This window comes from Drosophila persimilis, unplaced genomic scaffold (genome assembly GCF_003286085.1).
Source record: "Drosophila persimilis strain 14011-0111.01,24,50 unplaced genomic scaffold, DperRS2 tig00000663-arrow-arrow-pilon, whole genome shotgun sequence".
NCBI classification, from domain to species: Eukaryota; Metazoa; Arthropoda; class Insecta; order Diptera; family Drosophilidae; genus Drosophila; species Drosophila persimilis.
This window is the reverse complement of record NW_020825331.1, coordinates 1,649,409-1,666,766: the sequence shown is the minus strand read 5'-3', so window position 1 is coordinate 1,666,766 and position 17,358 is coordinate 1,649,409. Positions and strand designations below refer to the sequence as shown.

Here is a 17,358-nt window from a genome sequence, read left to right as displayed (position 1 = left end):
GCTGTCGCTCTCTCAAGCTCCGCAGCATTTGTGGCTCTCTCTCTCTCTCTCTCTCTCATTTCTTTCGGCGGCACTTTCGTTGGCCTACCGCTAACGGTACATCGTTGGCACTCGGGCGCTCACTTGCGCTTTCAAGCTCAAAGCTGGGCTGGGGAGAGCTTGAGCTTGAGTTTGAGTTTGAGATCTTTTTGGGGGGCTCTCACGCGTCGCTGCCTTGGCTGCTGCTGCTGCTGCTGCGGCTGCTGCGGCTGCTGCCACTACTGCTGCGACGCCTACTTTTTTGGGGCTGCGTTTTTTAAATTTTTCACATATTTTTACAGCTGCTCAAGACGCGCAGTCGCGATTCGTAGACGTGCGTTCAATCCAGGCGGTCGTCGCTTGTCGCAGTTCCCAAAAATCTTCCAAAAATCTCCCCAAAAAATCTCGAGCCCAGCGCGTGTGTGCCCCAACCCCCTGCCCAGCCTGCCCGAAACGACACAAAACAAAAGTAAAAGTGCCAAAAAAGTTAAAAAAATAAATCAAAGCAAAATACAAAAAAACAAACACAAAGAGGAAGTTCCCAGAGCCCCCAAAAGCTACACTGGAAAATAGAAAACAAAAGAAGAAAGGAGTTTCGTGGGCTATCAATTTTTTTGTCGTTGCATTTTGTTTTTGTTTCTGGTGAAAATGATATAAGAAGAAAGATCATTTACAATATATATGTAAATATTTCATTTAGCACCAGCCCGAACCGACATTGGATACTTTTTTTGTGGTGTTTGCATATTCTTTTTTTCTGTGAGTGTATTTTCTGAGTGAAAGTGAGGCAGGCCGTTGAGCGCAGAGACGTCGCAGGAACGTGCCCGATCAATTTGTGGGCCACTCACACACACCCAGACCCACAGACACCGACACACCATCCACCATCATACCATCTTCACCCGAATGGTAATGATGGGTCACCAGCAGACGATGCTAGTGCTGGCGATGCTGCTTTCGCTCCTGGCCACCCCCCAGGCGGCCATCGACAAGGACGAGGGCAAGCAGTCCTCCTCCTCCTCTGTGAGGCACAACATCACCGGCGACCAGCACAACGTGATTAACCTGAGCCTGCACCCGGGCCTCGCTCCCCCCCTCCCCACCACCAACGAACCACCGCTGCCATCCGCCATCGATCTGGCACACGCCCGCCGTCTGCGCGATGCCCTCAACGTGTTCGATCTGACTCTGCTGGCGGATCAGTGGAGCAGCCTGGAGGCCTCCGGCGCCCTCGGCTCCAACTGCAGCAGGGACATGCGAAACTATCTGAGCGGCCTCACCGACTCCAAGATGTGGGCCGTCAAAAGTAAGTCCAATTCTAATAAGTTCTCTAGGAGGATCCTTCTACATAGATCACTTTAAATTATAACCCATATCTCGTTTAGCTGGGATCATTTAAAGATTTCAAAATCGTAGCTTAAGCATACCTTAAAATTCCATTATTAGGCAAGGAATATCCCTCACTTAACAAATTACTCCAAGTCTGCGAGTGTTATCAGGTAGCAGGTCAGAATGAAATCTAATCTTCCTTGCTTCATATCAAGCAAATTTCCAAACATTAGAGAATTTCCGCTAAAGATCAGATATCAATCGATGACATTAGCTTAGGAACTATAGCAGAACGATCATAGACCAAGAACCAGGTGGTTATAATTCGAATACTTCGAATATCTAGTTTTTTTGGGAAGGTTTTTAATGAATTTCACACTTATTCCCATCATATCATATCGCAGTTTCCTCACCGTCGGAATGGTTTCGGCTTAAGATTATTGTTGGTAAAGTATCTGTTGTGGCGCGACTCATTCGATGCATTCGATCTCTTCTACCGTATGTCTCTGCCCGCGGCCCACGTTCGCACATTAAACGTGCCATTCGCCGATCGCCGGATCGCAGCTTTGCAGATCGGTGGCGACTTGTTGTGGCGAGGCGTGGCGTGGCGTGGCGTGGCGCATGCTCTGATCGCAAATAGACGAACTCGCCCAGAAGCACACAATCTACATAAGTGCACGATACTCGTACGATACGATACGATCGCGATACCCGATCGCCAAGGTCGCAATTAGTTCTTGCCCCGGTCTTGCTGCAGTGGCAGCAGCAGCAGCCAGAAGCAACAACTCAATCAAATTTTTGGCTAGTGCAGTCGATTTTTTCGACTTTGATTTTCCAGTTAATTTTTCTACGCTAAATTTTGGGCAAATTGGTTTTCCTTCTTTTTGTTTTTCCACCAATTATGTCTGTGGCGATTTTTATTGAATAACGGTTAAATGGTAAAAATGCACTGCTTGCATTGCACTGCTTGCAGATTGTCGGATCAGCTGGGAGCAGCTGTGTGCAGTTCTTTTTTACTGTCGAAAGCTAACCAAAGTAAACACAACGGCGGATCGGATCGGATCGGAACGGACCAGAGCGGAGCGGAGCAGGCAGGCAGAAATTATGAATAAATGTGGTGCGACTCGTTTTATTTATATTGGACTTTTCTTTTTGGTTGCGCAGCCGCAGCCACCACCGCCGTCCAGCCCCAATCCTATCGATTCCAGCAACCTGAGACCGAAACCCCACTGACCAACTGACGTATGTACGTACGTCGTTGCCCACTAAGCCACTCACTCACTCACAGACTCACTCACTGTCCCAGAGCCTATCCGAGAGTGCCGTATGTGAGGTGTATGTGTGTGTGTGTCTGTTGCGCTGGTTATGTAATCAATTAACACGAAAAAAATGCTGGTGCAAAGACGAATCCATGAAGAAAAAAAATAAAGAAAAAAGAGAAAGAGCGGGAGAGGGAGAGAGAAAAACACACACCGAGAAAAAAATAAAAGTGTTTGGGTTTCTTTCAAAGTTTCTTTTTTTTATTACGACCAAAAAGCGTTGCACCATGGGCCCGGAAAGTGAGCATAATCGTAATCGTAATCGTAATCGTACGAGTAATCGTAATCGTAAGTAATCGCTGCAAGCGATCTTTTACGAGGCCTTTTCCCTCGATCCACCGATTCAGTTCAAGTTCAGCAGTTCAGAGAGAGAAAGAAAGACTGCGATTGAATCGCACCCCGGGGAAAATAGTGGAAAAAGCTGAAAAGTTGAATCCATGGCATTGTTGACTTTTTGGGGTGAATCCCTGAAAAGTATCGATACATCTTATGCACCCTTCGGCCATCTATTATCAATATCAGATATTATCATAGAAGCAGTTTCTTTCCTTACCCCTTTCATAACCCCAGATTTTCCCTATTCTTCTCTACCATTTAGGCTCACTTCCCAGTGCAATATTGCCCCGATATCCTCCTCTGTATTTCCACAGTTTATACATTTCGCTTCACTTCACTTTCGCTCAAGTGAAAAGTGGCTGCTGTCTTGCTTCTCTGTTGGAAATGTCTGTGGGGGAGCTGGGGAGGTGGCTTTCGGCGGCATCTATGTCAATGTCTTCATGTAAGCATTATTACATGAGCGCCACCACCGCCAGCACCAGGGCCACCAGCACAGTTTTTCCTGTTGGCCGCCGCCGCAAACGAAAACGAAACCGAAACATAAACCGGACTCTGAATCCATATGTCGTCAGGTCTTTGGAGCTCTTGGGGCTCTTTTAACTGGTTGGAAATTGGTATTTAAACGCTTCGGACATCATTTCCAGCCACTGGTTTGCTGCGGTCTATCGCAGTATCTGGTGCACAAGGCGACCGATGGCCAAGATCAATGGCTAATAAATTGTGGCCGTGTTAGCATTTTGCTGCAGTTAGCCGCCACTTTTTTCTGTGTGTGTGTGTGCGTACATGTGTTTTTTGCCTGCATTTTGCCTGCTGGCAGCTACGCTTCGATGATTTTCTGCCCGATTTGCTAAAACCCGATTGCCAGATGAAAGACTTTGGCTAAGTTGAAGGTTGAAAATGCACGGCCCATGACAGAAGAACGCCAGGCCGATGATGGTGTCAAGTGGAAGGCTGCATTCCGCTACGATTCTGCGATTGTTTGGGGTTTTGGAAACGAAACTTATAAGTGCACATCTCCTTAAGAAAACTATGCAAAAATGAGGAAAATTCCTGGTTATTAGCATGCAGAAATATGAGTGCACAGAATGTCATAAGAGTATTATCGAATCGCAACATAAATATTCATAATTAATGATCTTTCCGGGTCCCGTTCTTGGAACTTCACCAAAACAAAAATAGACGAACGCCCTTTCTGGAGTTGAAGTTCAATTTTTGTTTGCGGTGACTTCTTTGGCGTTTGTCTAATTTGTGATGCCATTTGCCGTTTCTTTCGCGGTTCGTTTGCCGTGTGGCAAGGGGCAAACACCGGACGAACCCCGGCCGGGTTCGGCAAAAGTCTAAGAGGAAGTGCAAATATTGGCACAAGACTTCATCAACCCGGAGCATCGCCATCGTGCGATCTGCAAACTTCCTCAAAAAAAAGCTTTCACAATTTGTATCTCATTTGTTGTTGCTCTTTTTTGATTTGCAAATATTCCAGGAAAAGAAAAATTATAAATTGCAACGTATTTGCTTTTTCTTTGTGTCTGTTTGGCTGCTTGTCTGTTTTCCGTTGTTTCGATTGTTGCTTTTAGTTATTACATATTATTATTATTTCTGTTGGCTGTAAAAATTACCAAATCCCAAATTGACCTCGTGTTGCATTTCACCTGTTTCCCCAGAGCGGTAAAGAGCGGCACAGACCGGCACAGACCGGCACAGAGGAGGAGGTGCGACAGGTGATTGTGCCAAAAAACGAAGCCAAATGTTAAAAAACTGACAATTGATCGAGGTTCGAGGCATTGGTTCCATTTCGGCTGCGATTTGGCAGCCTGTTTTCTGGTCATTAGTTGGTCACAATGCAACACACAACGGCTTTTGTTTAATTTTTAGGCCAATATACTTAGCCGACTTTTGTTCGGGACTGGGACTTTGCAGAGGCGAAAGGGGAGAGTGGGGACTGGAGACTGGAGCTTGGAGACGAGGTAACAGACCCAATTACAGTCTTTGTGCGAATTGAAACGTCACGCAACATAATTTCTACGGCTTTCCCATCTACAAAATATTTCTTGCCTTTGCTTTTGCTTTGCCTTTGCTGTGGATGTAAATATATGGCTTATCGAAGCGGTGAAGAAGAAGTGGACCCCGAAATTGCACAAGAAAAACAAAAAAACCCCGAGTCGCCTCAACAGCAGCAACATTTACAACAGCCTAGAGATGGGCATGGCTTCGTCGTGCCTCAAAGCTGCATTTCGTGCCAGTTTTTGCCAGTAAACGAGACTTCCCTTGCAAAAAGGCTCAGTTTGAGCGCTTAAGTCTCTAAATTTCTCTATCAATGCCGATTTTGGCAAACAATATACACGTCTAGAGTACTAGGGGATAGATGCTAGATGCTACATGCCCCATAATGTTTGTACCATGTGCATGTTTATTATACCTGTTTGAAACCTAGATCTCAGAGACTATAGCGTTTGAGCTATTAGATGTTGTTTGCAGCATTCTATGATATCACACTGAATCAAGATTGTTTCCAATATTCCCCATGCCGCATACGTGTAAAGAAAACGACTCTCAGGTATCTTAATGTTGAGCAACGTGTGCCCGTGACAAATGTTCCTGGGATGTGCCTGCCTCAAAAACTCAGCCGGCTCCCATCCCTAGTTAAGACAAACAAGTCTCTCTCCCGCGCTCGCTCCAGACTTCTCCCCCTCTCTCTCGCTCCCTCTGTTTGTGTCTCTTGGTATCTCTTCTGGTCAGACACAATAGCGTCGTCGTAGTCGTCGTCGTACAACATCAAAGCCTAGCCCCTTATGTAATGTAACTTTAATTTGATTGTTGCAATGTCTTGCAGTTTTGTTGTTGTTGTCTGCTGTTTTTGTTTGTGGCAGCTCGGCAAAAACGACAACGACAGCTCCAGCAGCGAACAATTATGGCCAAGACAACTCGGGCGGCCGGGGCGGGCCAACGGCCCAAATGCAGGCTGCTGCTGGCCACTGCTGGCCGCAACTGGTAACTGAATCGTTATTACCACTTCGACAATTCGTATGTAAAATACTTTCAACTCTGACCGACTTTGCGGTGGAGATTTCCCCTCCGCGAGGCGGCAAGTGCGAACGCGAACGCTTACGCGTTGTTTTATTGGCCACCAAAACGAATGACTTGGGCAACAAACTCGTTTCTGGTAATTGTGCGTAATTAAAAGCCAGTCAAGCGACGGTCCGACTGTCAGCCGAAGCGCAATGCAATTGACCAGCAGCCAACTGCCAGAGACGTTAAAGGTCTAGGACAAATATTTCACCAGGCGACAGCTATGGCTAAGAACTGGTTGGCTAGAGAACACTCGAGATATTAGATCCAGCCACTGGAGCCCCACTTGAGCGACTCTTGATCATCGAAGAACATTTTTATTGATTCAATGATCATTGAAAGATCATTCATTGAAATAATGGCATACCATTCAAAAGATACAATATACAACAAAAAGAGAGAAACACAACATTGCCGAAAAATTAAGGCATCATTGAGAAGTGACAAAAACAACCCATGAGGAGAATAGGAGCTAACCAAACCTCGCATCACATAATAATACTCCCAGAATTTCGGATAAGTAAGAGTTCATTTAGGGGAATGATCTCCCATTTATGCCAGAGTGCCAAAGTCCTCAACCTCCAGGTGGCCAGACGACTATCATTCGAAGGCACAGCCAAAGATTAAATTCAAGTTAAACTTTGCTCTTGAGCTCATTTCAACCTAACCGTCTAAGGCAGTTAACACGAAATCCATTTGACCATTTGACGAGCGGCCAACGCCTAAATTCCACAATTAGGCAACCATCAACCAACCGAGCAGCCGACAACCCGTCGAAACACTTGCATCTCTCACTTACAGCTCGCTACAGATGATAATTAGACGGAGATTAGACTTAGCAGACAATCGTTTTGTCATCGATTGTCGCGCGTAATTCCTCTATTTCGTTGATCGTCGATCGCAGATCGCAGATCGCGAATACTGCTCCATCATTCAGGGAGGGGTACGATATGTGCATATGTTTGCCAAATCCATTTGGATTTCAAGTTTAATGCGACACTCGGTCTTGGCTCTGGGGCTTTGCTAATAAAGCGATTTCTATGGCCAGTGGCAAGCGAAGCTCAAGTTGCATTTTTCCCCGAAGGTCCATACACACTCACACACACTCACACACACACACACGCCCTGCTCGTCGTCATTCCTGAACCAGATTCGAAGATCGATCGATTGCGGATGGGTCTCTGTGCCATAACCGATATTGATATACACTCATTAACATCTTGGCCCTATTTGCATTTGACACTGGGACTGGGGCTGGCACTGGGACTGGGACTGGTGCTGGAGACAGCGGCTCTTTCCGTTAGGTAAAAGTCGGCCCCAAAGCAACGATCGTCTCTGGCATTCGCGACGTGCCTGGCATTCATTCCGAGTGAATCAAAACGAATCGAATCAAATCGGTTATGAAACGACCAGAGCCACAATTTGCATGAGCTCTCAAATTTGGGGTTATTGACCATAATTGCATTTTGGGGGTGGTCGTGTCGATTCATTATAACGAATTAGGATCGAATTTTGTAGTCCCTTATGCAATCGACGGACAGGCAGATAGACAGACAGACAGAAACGCAATGGAAGAGTGTTCCATCTTGAAAGGGATAAGGGAATTTTCTGCGAAAAGAAAATAGCCAGACACATGTCTATTGGGCTAATTAGATATTCCGCCGTATACGTAGCGGAAGGCCAATCGGTCGATGCATCATGACTGTCCATATTTCGGGCTAATTATTCAACAAATATTTGGTATTACTCAAAGTAATCGTTTCGGCAATGACTCTCGACTCGATAATATCCATATGTGATTCACAGTCTGCCCTGCTGCAGCCCTGAAGACGAAAGAGTAGCCATAGCCACCGATCCACCGGTCCACCGAACCACAACAAACTGGTTTCCCCTCGCAAAAGAAATGTGCAGAAAATAGACCATCGATGGGCCGATCTCTCATTACGCAAAAGCAACCGACTGACCGACGCGACGGCCATGCCACGTGTCAGTGACCAAGAGTCCGATGTCTCTCCAGGCAGGGACCGAGGCTCCGAGGTACCGAGAAATACCAGTTAGTCACGAAACCAAACCCAAAACTGAAGATGCAGCTGACCTTGTGCCGAATCTCGCTTGAAAAGATACAGATAGACCCAAAGACATACAAGAAAGAGAAAAACCCCAAGACCCCTCCCCCCCCCGATAAGCATAAAAAACAAATGAAAAGAAACAGCCAAAGACACGAACCAACTGCCACTGCCACTGCCACTCCACTCTCACTCTCTGTCTCGTCTGTTGTCTGGTGTCTGGTGTCTGGGTGTTGGCGTCGAAAGCCCCAAAGGCAACGCCAATCGAAGGTGGGCTCTTGATAGACACCCACCATGCTACATCTTGAACCCCCAACATTGACATTGAAAACCCAGAGAAAGAGGGAGAGAGTGTGAGCCAAGGTGTTTCCAGGTCCCCGTCCGACGAGACCTGAATACCAACTGCCAACTACCAACTGCCAACTACCAGACCAGGTACAAAGTCTTGACAGTCAGGAAGTCATTGGGAATACCACCATCCATGCGGAGCAGGAGGCTGTCTATCGTTGCTCGACGATCTGTTTTGCGCATCTTCGAGCATAAAATTGCCAAACGAGTCGCGTTTTTACGAGCATTATGCGACTCAATTAGGCAATGCCGAATGTAATTATTACACTGCGCCGCCACAAAGCGAATAAGTACTCGCACTCGCACTGGCACTTGCACAGACAGAGAGACAAATATACAGACAACAAAAAAATAAAAAAGTAATTATGAATTATGGCTGAAATAACGACGGAGAATGTCAGCGAGCCCATAAGCGTTGATCGACTGTGATATCATGACGAGAAATAATAGTACGAGTAATCGTACAAATAATTCGTAAAGGAAATTATCAAGGAAGTGATGATCTCCTAAAAAATGATCAGAAAAGAAATCCAGTGCTCAAAAGCTTAAGAAGTGTTTAGCATCAATTAAATATGGATACCTGGCTACATCGATTCTCCAAAGATCAATGATCCATAGAAATTAGCTACAATGTTATGATCGTGTAATGTAGGGATGATCTTCAAAGTCTGCCGCAATTATTTCATTTTTCTGAATTGATCTACGATGTTCTGGTTATTCGGAACTACTGATCGCTAAATGGTACTAAGTAGATCGTTAGCATGAGAAAAGTTCACAATAAAAGTATGGATATAAAAGTATGGGCGATTGGATCACTTCAAAAAGGATCCTTTGAGTTTGGCTCCTATATAAAGAACTAAGAAAATCTTTGTCTTCAACTCATCAGTTAATAGATTGGTTTTTGAATGTTTCAGGTGTTAATCGAAATCTCTTTTTGCTTGATCCTATCCTGTCGTGTGAAGGGACCACACCCATGGGATCGCATCATCTCTTCAACAGCACATGTGTCACAAATACCACAGAGAATAAATTAGCGATTCTCAGGGTTATGAGAGATCGCTTAGAACATTTGATGCCTGTTACCCCTCAGATGGGCGGATAGATGGGCTTCTTTCAAGTTCAAAGACTTTGCGTGTTATATGTGGGGGGGGGGGAATTGTTTGCTAGAGTCTTAAATCCACAACACACGCCTCTAATGTCTCCAACATTAGATCCGTCTGTCAGTTTGTCCATCTCCGGGTTCTAATGACCATAACAAACATTAAGACGAAGGGGAGCAGCAGAAAAGAAACAATCCAAGCAATACCCCAAAGAAAATGAAGATGATGTACAAATTCAATAAGGAAATGTGCTAACATTTTGCGGTAATTGTGTGGCCTTTGAACTGATCGTTTGACCAGAGAGATACCAAGAGCCATACCTGGGGCCTGGGACCTTGTATGAAACTTCGCGGGCAACACAGCAGTCGATTGATTTACTGTGCCAATATTTACGCCTGTTATTAATGTTGTACTGAGAGATTTACGAGCTGTTTCAGCAAACAAGATCGTGAGCATGAGTATGGGCATGGGGAATCCGAGTTATGCGTTTAATTATCGTTTGTTTCAAGAGCAGCCTGAGCATACATCATGCACCAGCTGTAATAGCTCTAGCCTCTTTGCCTCCCATGGTTTTTTTTAGAATTCACACTTACTAAATAGATAACGCGTTGAACCACTCCCAGAACGCAAAAAAAACAAAAGCTACATATGTAAACATTTTGCACAGTGAAAAAAGGAAAAACAAACTGAAATTAGCTGAATCGATGATTCGACTGGAAGATACCCGTACATTACGGCTGTCTTCAAATTATCAATTACACAACCAAAACAAGTTTGGGTGGATCGTAAAAATATTAAAGACCAAGAATGAGTTGTTCATTATAGGAACTCTGACTGCAAGAGTCTTATATAAAAAGATTTTCAGCTACAGATATGTAGATTATGACATAAGTCTATCAGAAAGATCGAAAACCATATAATAGTTACTGTCTACTGTTTACTGTCTGCTGCGTACACTCCCCCAGATACAACCTACCCCACGAAGTCCCAGGTATAAACAACATTTTTATGGATTGCAGTGCAGTGGGGGGCTCTTCTGACGCAGGTCCTATAATAAGTATTTAATTTATTTAATATTTTTAGCCCCTTAATTGAACAGTTAGCAGTTGAGACGCGTAGGCGGGCTGGCAGACCATTTCTGCAGCTATTTTTATGTCTTATTTGATTTATTTTCGATTTTCGGTCTTTGATTTTGTTTGCCATTTCGCAATGAGAGTCCGAAAGGTTTATCAACACAAAAAAAAAATGTATATGTATCAAAGAGTCAAACAAAGGAAAAATTATATTGGATGTACAATAATAACAAACTATTTGCCGTCGCCGGCACCGCCGCCACCCCCTACTATTTATTGCCATTATATTTATACAATCGTTTCATCAATCAAATGGATTTCAACAGCTTTGTCACTCATTCAACTGCCTGATGGCTGACGGCTGATGCCTGGGGACTGGGGACTGGTGCCTGCGGACTGGGCCCCTCCCTAATTATGGTCGAGTGCAATCGGTTTTATAGTGTGTTAACACATTTGTTTAACCCGCTCTATGCTTCTATGCTTTGTGGCTGCCTTTGTCCTTACCTTCAGAAATGACGAGTACATGCCCTCACCCACCCGTACTCGTATCTTAATCTTCTTGCAAATATATATTTTTTTTGTGTGTACATGTTCAAGTGCACAAATGTGATCTTGGATTTCAATGGAATTCTCTGTGAAAAATACACGAGACGAGGAAGGGCACTGCAGGGTATCTATAGTATTTAGTGGAACATTGGGTTGGCCATACAGTCCAATATCTGGAGTTTAGTTTCTTCTGCAATGCCTAATCCCCGATTCCGACCCATATACTGCACCTACTCGTAAATTGGTGGCATTGAACGACCTTCCCTTCCCGTTGACAAGAATACACGATATAAATCTGTTTTGTAGTTTTCGGTTTTTTCGGTAGCCAAAGCCAAGTTCATCGGAAACATGCAGCCGGAGATTGGGTGACGACTCTCCGGCAAATCGAGCATTGTCATGTTCGGTTGTTGGTCTGTCCGTCTGTCTGTCTGTCTGTCTGTCTGTCTGTCTGTCCGTCTGTCTGTCTGTCACCTTGATAAGCTCATTGTCTGTCTGTCTGCCTGCCTGTCCCATCTGTTGATCTTGTTCGACTGCGGGCTTCAGCTTCCATTTACCGAAAAAGCGTTAAACGCTTGAATGACACGTTCAATTGAACACAACCCCAAGAGAAGAAGTGGTACGATACGAGCGCGTATACAGATATCTGTGTACTTATCTTATATAGATAAAGATATATATAAATATATATATATATATGTATATATATATGTATATGTATGAGGTATATGTATATGTGATGAAATGCCTACTGCGGACAGCAAAAGACCAAACAAATCAAATGACCTCAATCGCTAAATTAAATTGAAAACATGTTTAAACATTACACAAAGAGCCGACACACAGATATGATGGATGGTCAGACAGACAGAGAAAGAGAGGTAGAGAGAGCTGAACAGTGTTGTAAAGTGTGGTGAAGTGTTGAAAGTGTGTTGGAGGACCAGTTAATTGTTTTATTTTGGCACATCTTTTCGATTAACACTAGCAATTTCAGCACATCCATTGTCACATGAAGCTGGGGAGCTACTCAATCCACCCCATGGCCATGGCCATGCTTTATATAACCATACATGTACGAATGAATGTCTTAGATATTCGCACAATTCCTGTTTTGGCCTCAAGGCTTCTCCTTCCTCCAGGGGAATTGGCAGTGGAAGCTGAAGTGTAAACAACGAGACCCTGTCCATGTAATGGAGACACATTTTCCTCCATAGCCGTAAGATTCGTTGCATGACTTCCAGCATCCCATTGGCCACAGAAAAACAGGTTGTCCCAGTCTCAGGTCTCAGTCTCTGAGGGCGACTGGTTCCGAGAGCCACTGCAAATGAGTCAGTGGCGAGTGGCAAAAAGGAGACTACTCGGATAGTGGGCCCCGAAACTGCAGCCACCGACTCCGCTACAGTCCGGCCAATAAGGCTGATCGGTTTCTCCCAAAAAAAGATAAATCAGAATAAGATCACAGCTCTAGAGTGGACTAAAGGAGGCTAGACTTTGGTAAATCGGTACTTTTATGGTAGGGTATGGGCATTGGCGTCGGGGCAGTCACTTATACGCGATGATGATGGCGTTGGCAGCTTGACGGCTTCACTGCATTACATAATTCCAGCTTTTTATGCGCCACATTCACAGACACACTCACACACACTGAGGCCCAATGAATGGTCGGGGGGGTTTAGCAATTCCTGATGCCCTTCTCTTTGCTTATCATCGCCTTTACTTAACTTTAGTTAACTTGACTTTTTGTGGCTTGCAGTGGACGATGCTTCCGGCCATTATACATCCGGTTTCTTCTATGGCAACAACTATTGGATGGGTTCGTTGGCCCTTTGCGATGCCATTGACGATGGCCGGACAATGGTTGCCACCGCCGCCAACGGCAAGGACAACAGCTCCGCCTCGGAGGACGCCGCTCTCCCGAACCGAAACAGTGGCCTGCCCTTCGCTGCGGCCCATACCCAGGCCTACAACACCGTCTACAATGCCCCGCCGCCCTTTGAGCCCGGCTTCTATGTGATCAAGATGCAGCTAAACGAGACGCTGCCCACAGAAGTGGTAAGTGCTACATGTCCATCATTTAGGGGCTGCTCGATGGCAGCTGAATGCATCTGTGGAAAGACCATCATTTCACTGTTTCGTAAATGCTTGGCTGTATTTCTTTGGCGGCTCATACAATGTGTCATCTATCCTGTTAGCCATCGAAAGGAATCCGAAATCCATCCCAGACCCGTTCGAAATCTATAGAACTATCCCTCAATCCGTCCCCTAAATGTATGTTCCAGTTACCTAAACTTCTTCTCTATCGCCCCCAATCCCCAGGTGCGCACCATTTACGTGGGCATGTGTCTGCCCTCGAGCTGCTCCATTCCCGACGTCCACGAGATGAGCAGCCATGCCCGCGTGGAGCTGCCGACGCGGGACCTGCGCGTCCTGGACATCCGTGTGCCCACCGACAAGGAGTTCAACATTTGGGCGGACAAGACCTTCTGCCTGCTGATGTAAGTGGCCAAAATTCCAATTCCAAATCCAAGCCAAATCAAATTCACTTTCAAAAATCATCGCCGGCTGCTCTAACCAATTGCCCAAACAGAGAGATTCGGAGATTTGGATTCGTCTCTGTCTTTTATGTGTTTGCGTTTTGTTTGCCATTAGCATTGTGAGATACTACTCGTAGTGTGAAATCGGTTGGCAACTCTCCCCTTCCTTCCCCCCCCCCAATAGAGAGATAGTTTTCATAAAAAGCGAAACTCTTCGGGGCACGCCTCCGTCTGTTTGCTGCGACAATTAGCGAGGAGTAATCGAACCGTGTTTTCCTTTTCCTCTCTAGCGTCGTGTCGGGCATTGTAATGGGCCTGATCTGCTGCGGCACCCTGTACGAGATCTACCTGAGGAGGCGCCTCAAGGAGGCGCTGCGTCGCCAGGACAAGGAGATGATGAACAACAGCGAGACGAGCTCGGGCATCGGCTGTGCCTCCTCCGACTACAGCGACACCATGACGGCGCACGATGATCCCCTGAAGCACGCGTCGACGCACACGTCCCAGTCCAGTTCCCTGAAGCAGTTGGACCAGTTGGTCCTGAATCTGCCGCCGCCGTTGACGGGCAATGACAACGACAGTGGCAATGGGCACCACGATCACCACGGGCACGAGCACGAGCATGAGGACGATCATCATGGGAGCAGGAGCAACAACAGCACCTCGGATGAGCATCTGGAGGGGCATCTGCACGAGCCGGAGAAGCTCAGCATCTACTCGGAGCTGCTGCTTTCCTTCTCGGCGATCACGAACTTCAATGCGATCTGCGATCGCAATGTGGGCGCCGACACGATACCCTGCATCCATGGCCTGCGTGCCTTCAGCATGGCCTGGGTGATCCTCGGGCACACCTGCATCGTGGTCTTCAAGTACTCCGACAATATGGAGATGCGCAAGGAGGTGGAGCAGAACTTCTTCTTCCAGGCCATCACCAACGGCCCCTTCAGCGTGGACACGTTCTTCTTCATCAGTGGCTTCCTCATCTCCTACATCTACTTCCGCACCAATGCCAAGGGAAAGCTGAACAAGCTGAGCAAGGGCGCCAATGAGTTCACGGCCGGAACGGCCCATTTCTTCGGATTGGTCGCCTATCGCTTCATGCGGCTTACCGCCCCCTATCTGTTTGTGCTAGGCGTGGTCCAGGTAACCATGAAGTATCTGGCCGCATACTCGATCTTCGATCCCCCAACCATGGATCACATCACCTGCCCCGACTACTGGTGGCGCAACATACTGTACATCAACACCCTGTTCCCCGTCGACGAGATGGTAAGTACTTGCAACAGATCCTGTCTAAATAATCTCTAATACCATTGTTCATTGTCCATTTGTCCCCTTGTAGTGCATGCTCTGGAGCTGGTATCTGGCGAATGACACACAGTTCTACATGATCGGCGCCATCATCCTGATCGTAGGCGTGCGGCACTTCAAGCTATCGGCCATTACAACGTTGGTGTTCCTGGTGCTGTCGTGGATCACGACCGCTGTGATCGCGTTCACCAACAACCATCGCCCGAACACCGACGATCCCCTGGCTCTGTTCGACAAGATCTACGACAAGCCCTGGACCCGTCTGGGGCCATATCTGATCGGCATGGCCGTCGGCTGGATCCTGTTCCGCACCAACTGCAAGATCCGGCTGCCAAAGCTTACGGTGGCCACCGCCTGGGCCCTGGCCATGCTCAATCTCTTCGTGCTCATCTTCGGGCTGTACCAGACCGATCTGTCGCAGTTCACGGCCGCCGCTTACAGCTCGCTGAGCCACTCGGCCTGGGCGCTGTCCCTGGCCTGGATCACGATCGCCTGCTCCACGGGCTACGGGGGCTATATCAACTCCCTGCTGTCGGCGCCCTGCCTCTATCCCTTCTCGCGGGTCACCTACTGCGCCTACCTGGTCCATCCCATTGTCATACGCTCGATGGCGCTCAACTCGGATGCGCCACTGCATTTGGGCGGGGATCTGATGGTAAGCTATTGAATGAATGAATACTTAAGTGTGGAGCCTCGAATCTCGATCTAATCTATCTATACGTTTCTCTGTAGGTCGTCATGTTCTTCGGTCTGACGGTCGCCTCCTACTTCCTGTCGTTCGTCGTCTCGATGTCCTTCGAGGCGCCCGTTGTCACAATGCTGAAAATCTTGTCACCTAGTCGAAAGAAACGTCTCGCCTAAAGACCAAACCTACACCTAAACCATACCCCAAAAACCATCCCAAAACCCATACCCGATTATTTATGCGTTACTATACATACACAATCCATGTTATCATGTTATCTATTGCTCGTCCTTGTTCTTGTCCTCGTTCTTACTCGTATCTCCCCCCCACCCAAAAACTCATTCGAACTTAATCAAGCAATGCCCACATATTTATAGCATCGTTTCATACACATACTCGTACACGACTCTAGTTCAGATCGTTTTCTCTACATAAACATAAATATATATGTATCTACGTATACTCCATGTATCCCTGACTCCTTCGTTTCTCTACCATTCCATTGAAAGATTTCCACGAAAAAATCTCTTCTATTATTTCTCATACTGTTTTTGTTTTCATAATGTGTACATTTTAGTCCTTTAATTTATTCCAATGGTTTGGAAACTTTGTGCGCGACGATGAGTAATACATACATAGTACTTAATAGTAATAATTATATGAAACTATAGTACCTAATTTTATAAAATCATGTTGTATATATATGTACTCTATGCTATATACTGTTATATATAAATCTTTAAATAAAAACTGCTACCAAATACAAGTTTCCGCTCGGTTTCTAATAGAAATTATATAGATAAGCCCAAGAGTATGCTATGCACTTATTTCTACATGGCTCTTTACATTAATTCGTTGGCGCCATCTACCAGCAAGAGTACGCTACTGCTGGGCCCTCTCACATTGTCCACCCCTGGCAATAACCAGGTGTAGAAAGTGCGGGCAACTTTTCAGCAGAAAAAACCAACTTAGCTTAAAAAAAACCACAAAAAAATAAACGTAGTTAATGGTTTCAACCATTTCCTAGTAATATCCTTTCATTGAAAATAAAACTTTACCTTATTCATACAATGCTAATGGTCCTTCCACTAAGCATTCACTATATATGTACATAGATGTACAACTTGGTACAGCGAACTTTCTGTATTAGTTCCCAGGGTCTTCGGCTCTGGCATTCGGCTAACGCCGCGTCTTCACCCCATCATACGCTTCTAGACGCGTAAGTGAATTAGTAGAAGCCGAAAAAGAGAAAATTTTAGACCGAGGTACCAGGCGAAAAGATCTCTGCAGCAGGCAACTTTAGCGAGTGCTACATTTCTTGTTGCACAGTTGCTTTCTGCTAATTTCTGTTTGCCTGGTACCCAGAATTTAAATTTGTTATTTTCGGGTATTTGACGTCGGATTTATATTGCAAATTGTCCACGAAAAAATTGAACAAATTGAACACGAAAAAAATTGCCACGCCCAGACCGGCAGCCTTTTAGCCAAGATATAGCATATAGAATAAACCAGTATTTCAAGGATATGCAAATCCAAATCTTCGGAAGGCTATATCTCAGACCAATAGGGCCAGATCGGCGAAGGACCAGCACTCCCAAAATCGTGGGGATCCAGACTGTCAAACGGCATT

At 45.9% G+C, this 17,358-nt stretch overlaps 1 protein-coding gene across 1 annotated transcript; it reads left to right on the top strand.

Annotated features, from left to right (window-relative positions):
• Positions 1–924: 924 nt before the first annotated feature.
• Positions 925–15,955, top strand: LOC6603917. The gene is made up of 6 exons (XM_026991421.1): positions 925–1,324; positions 12,952–13,250; positions 13,515–13,693; positions 14,023–15,001; positions 15,075–15,698; positions 15,776–15,955. Exons 1-6 carry the CDS (start codon positions 925–927, stop codon positions 15,902–15,904), a joined length of 2,610 nt encoding a protein of 869 aa, XP_026847222.1. The 3' UTR covers positions 15,905–15,955.
• Positions 15,956–17,358: the final 1,403 nt, after the last annotated feature.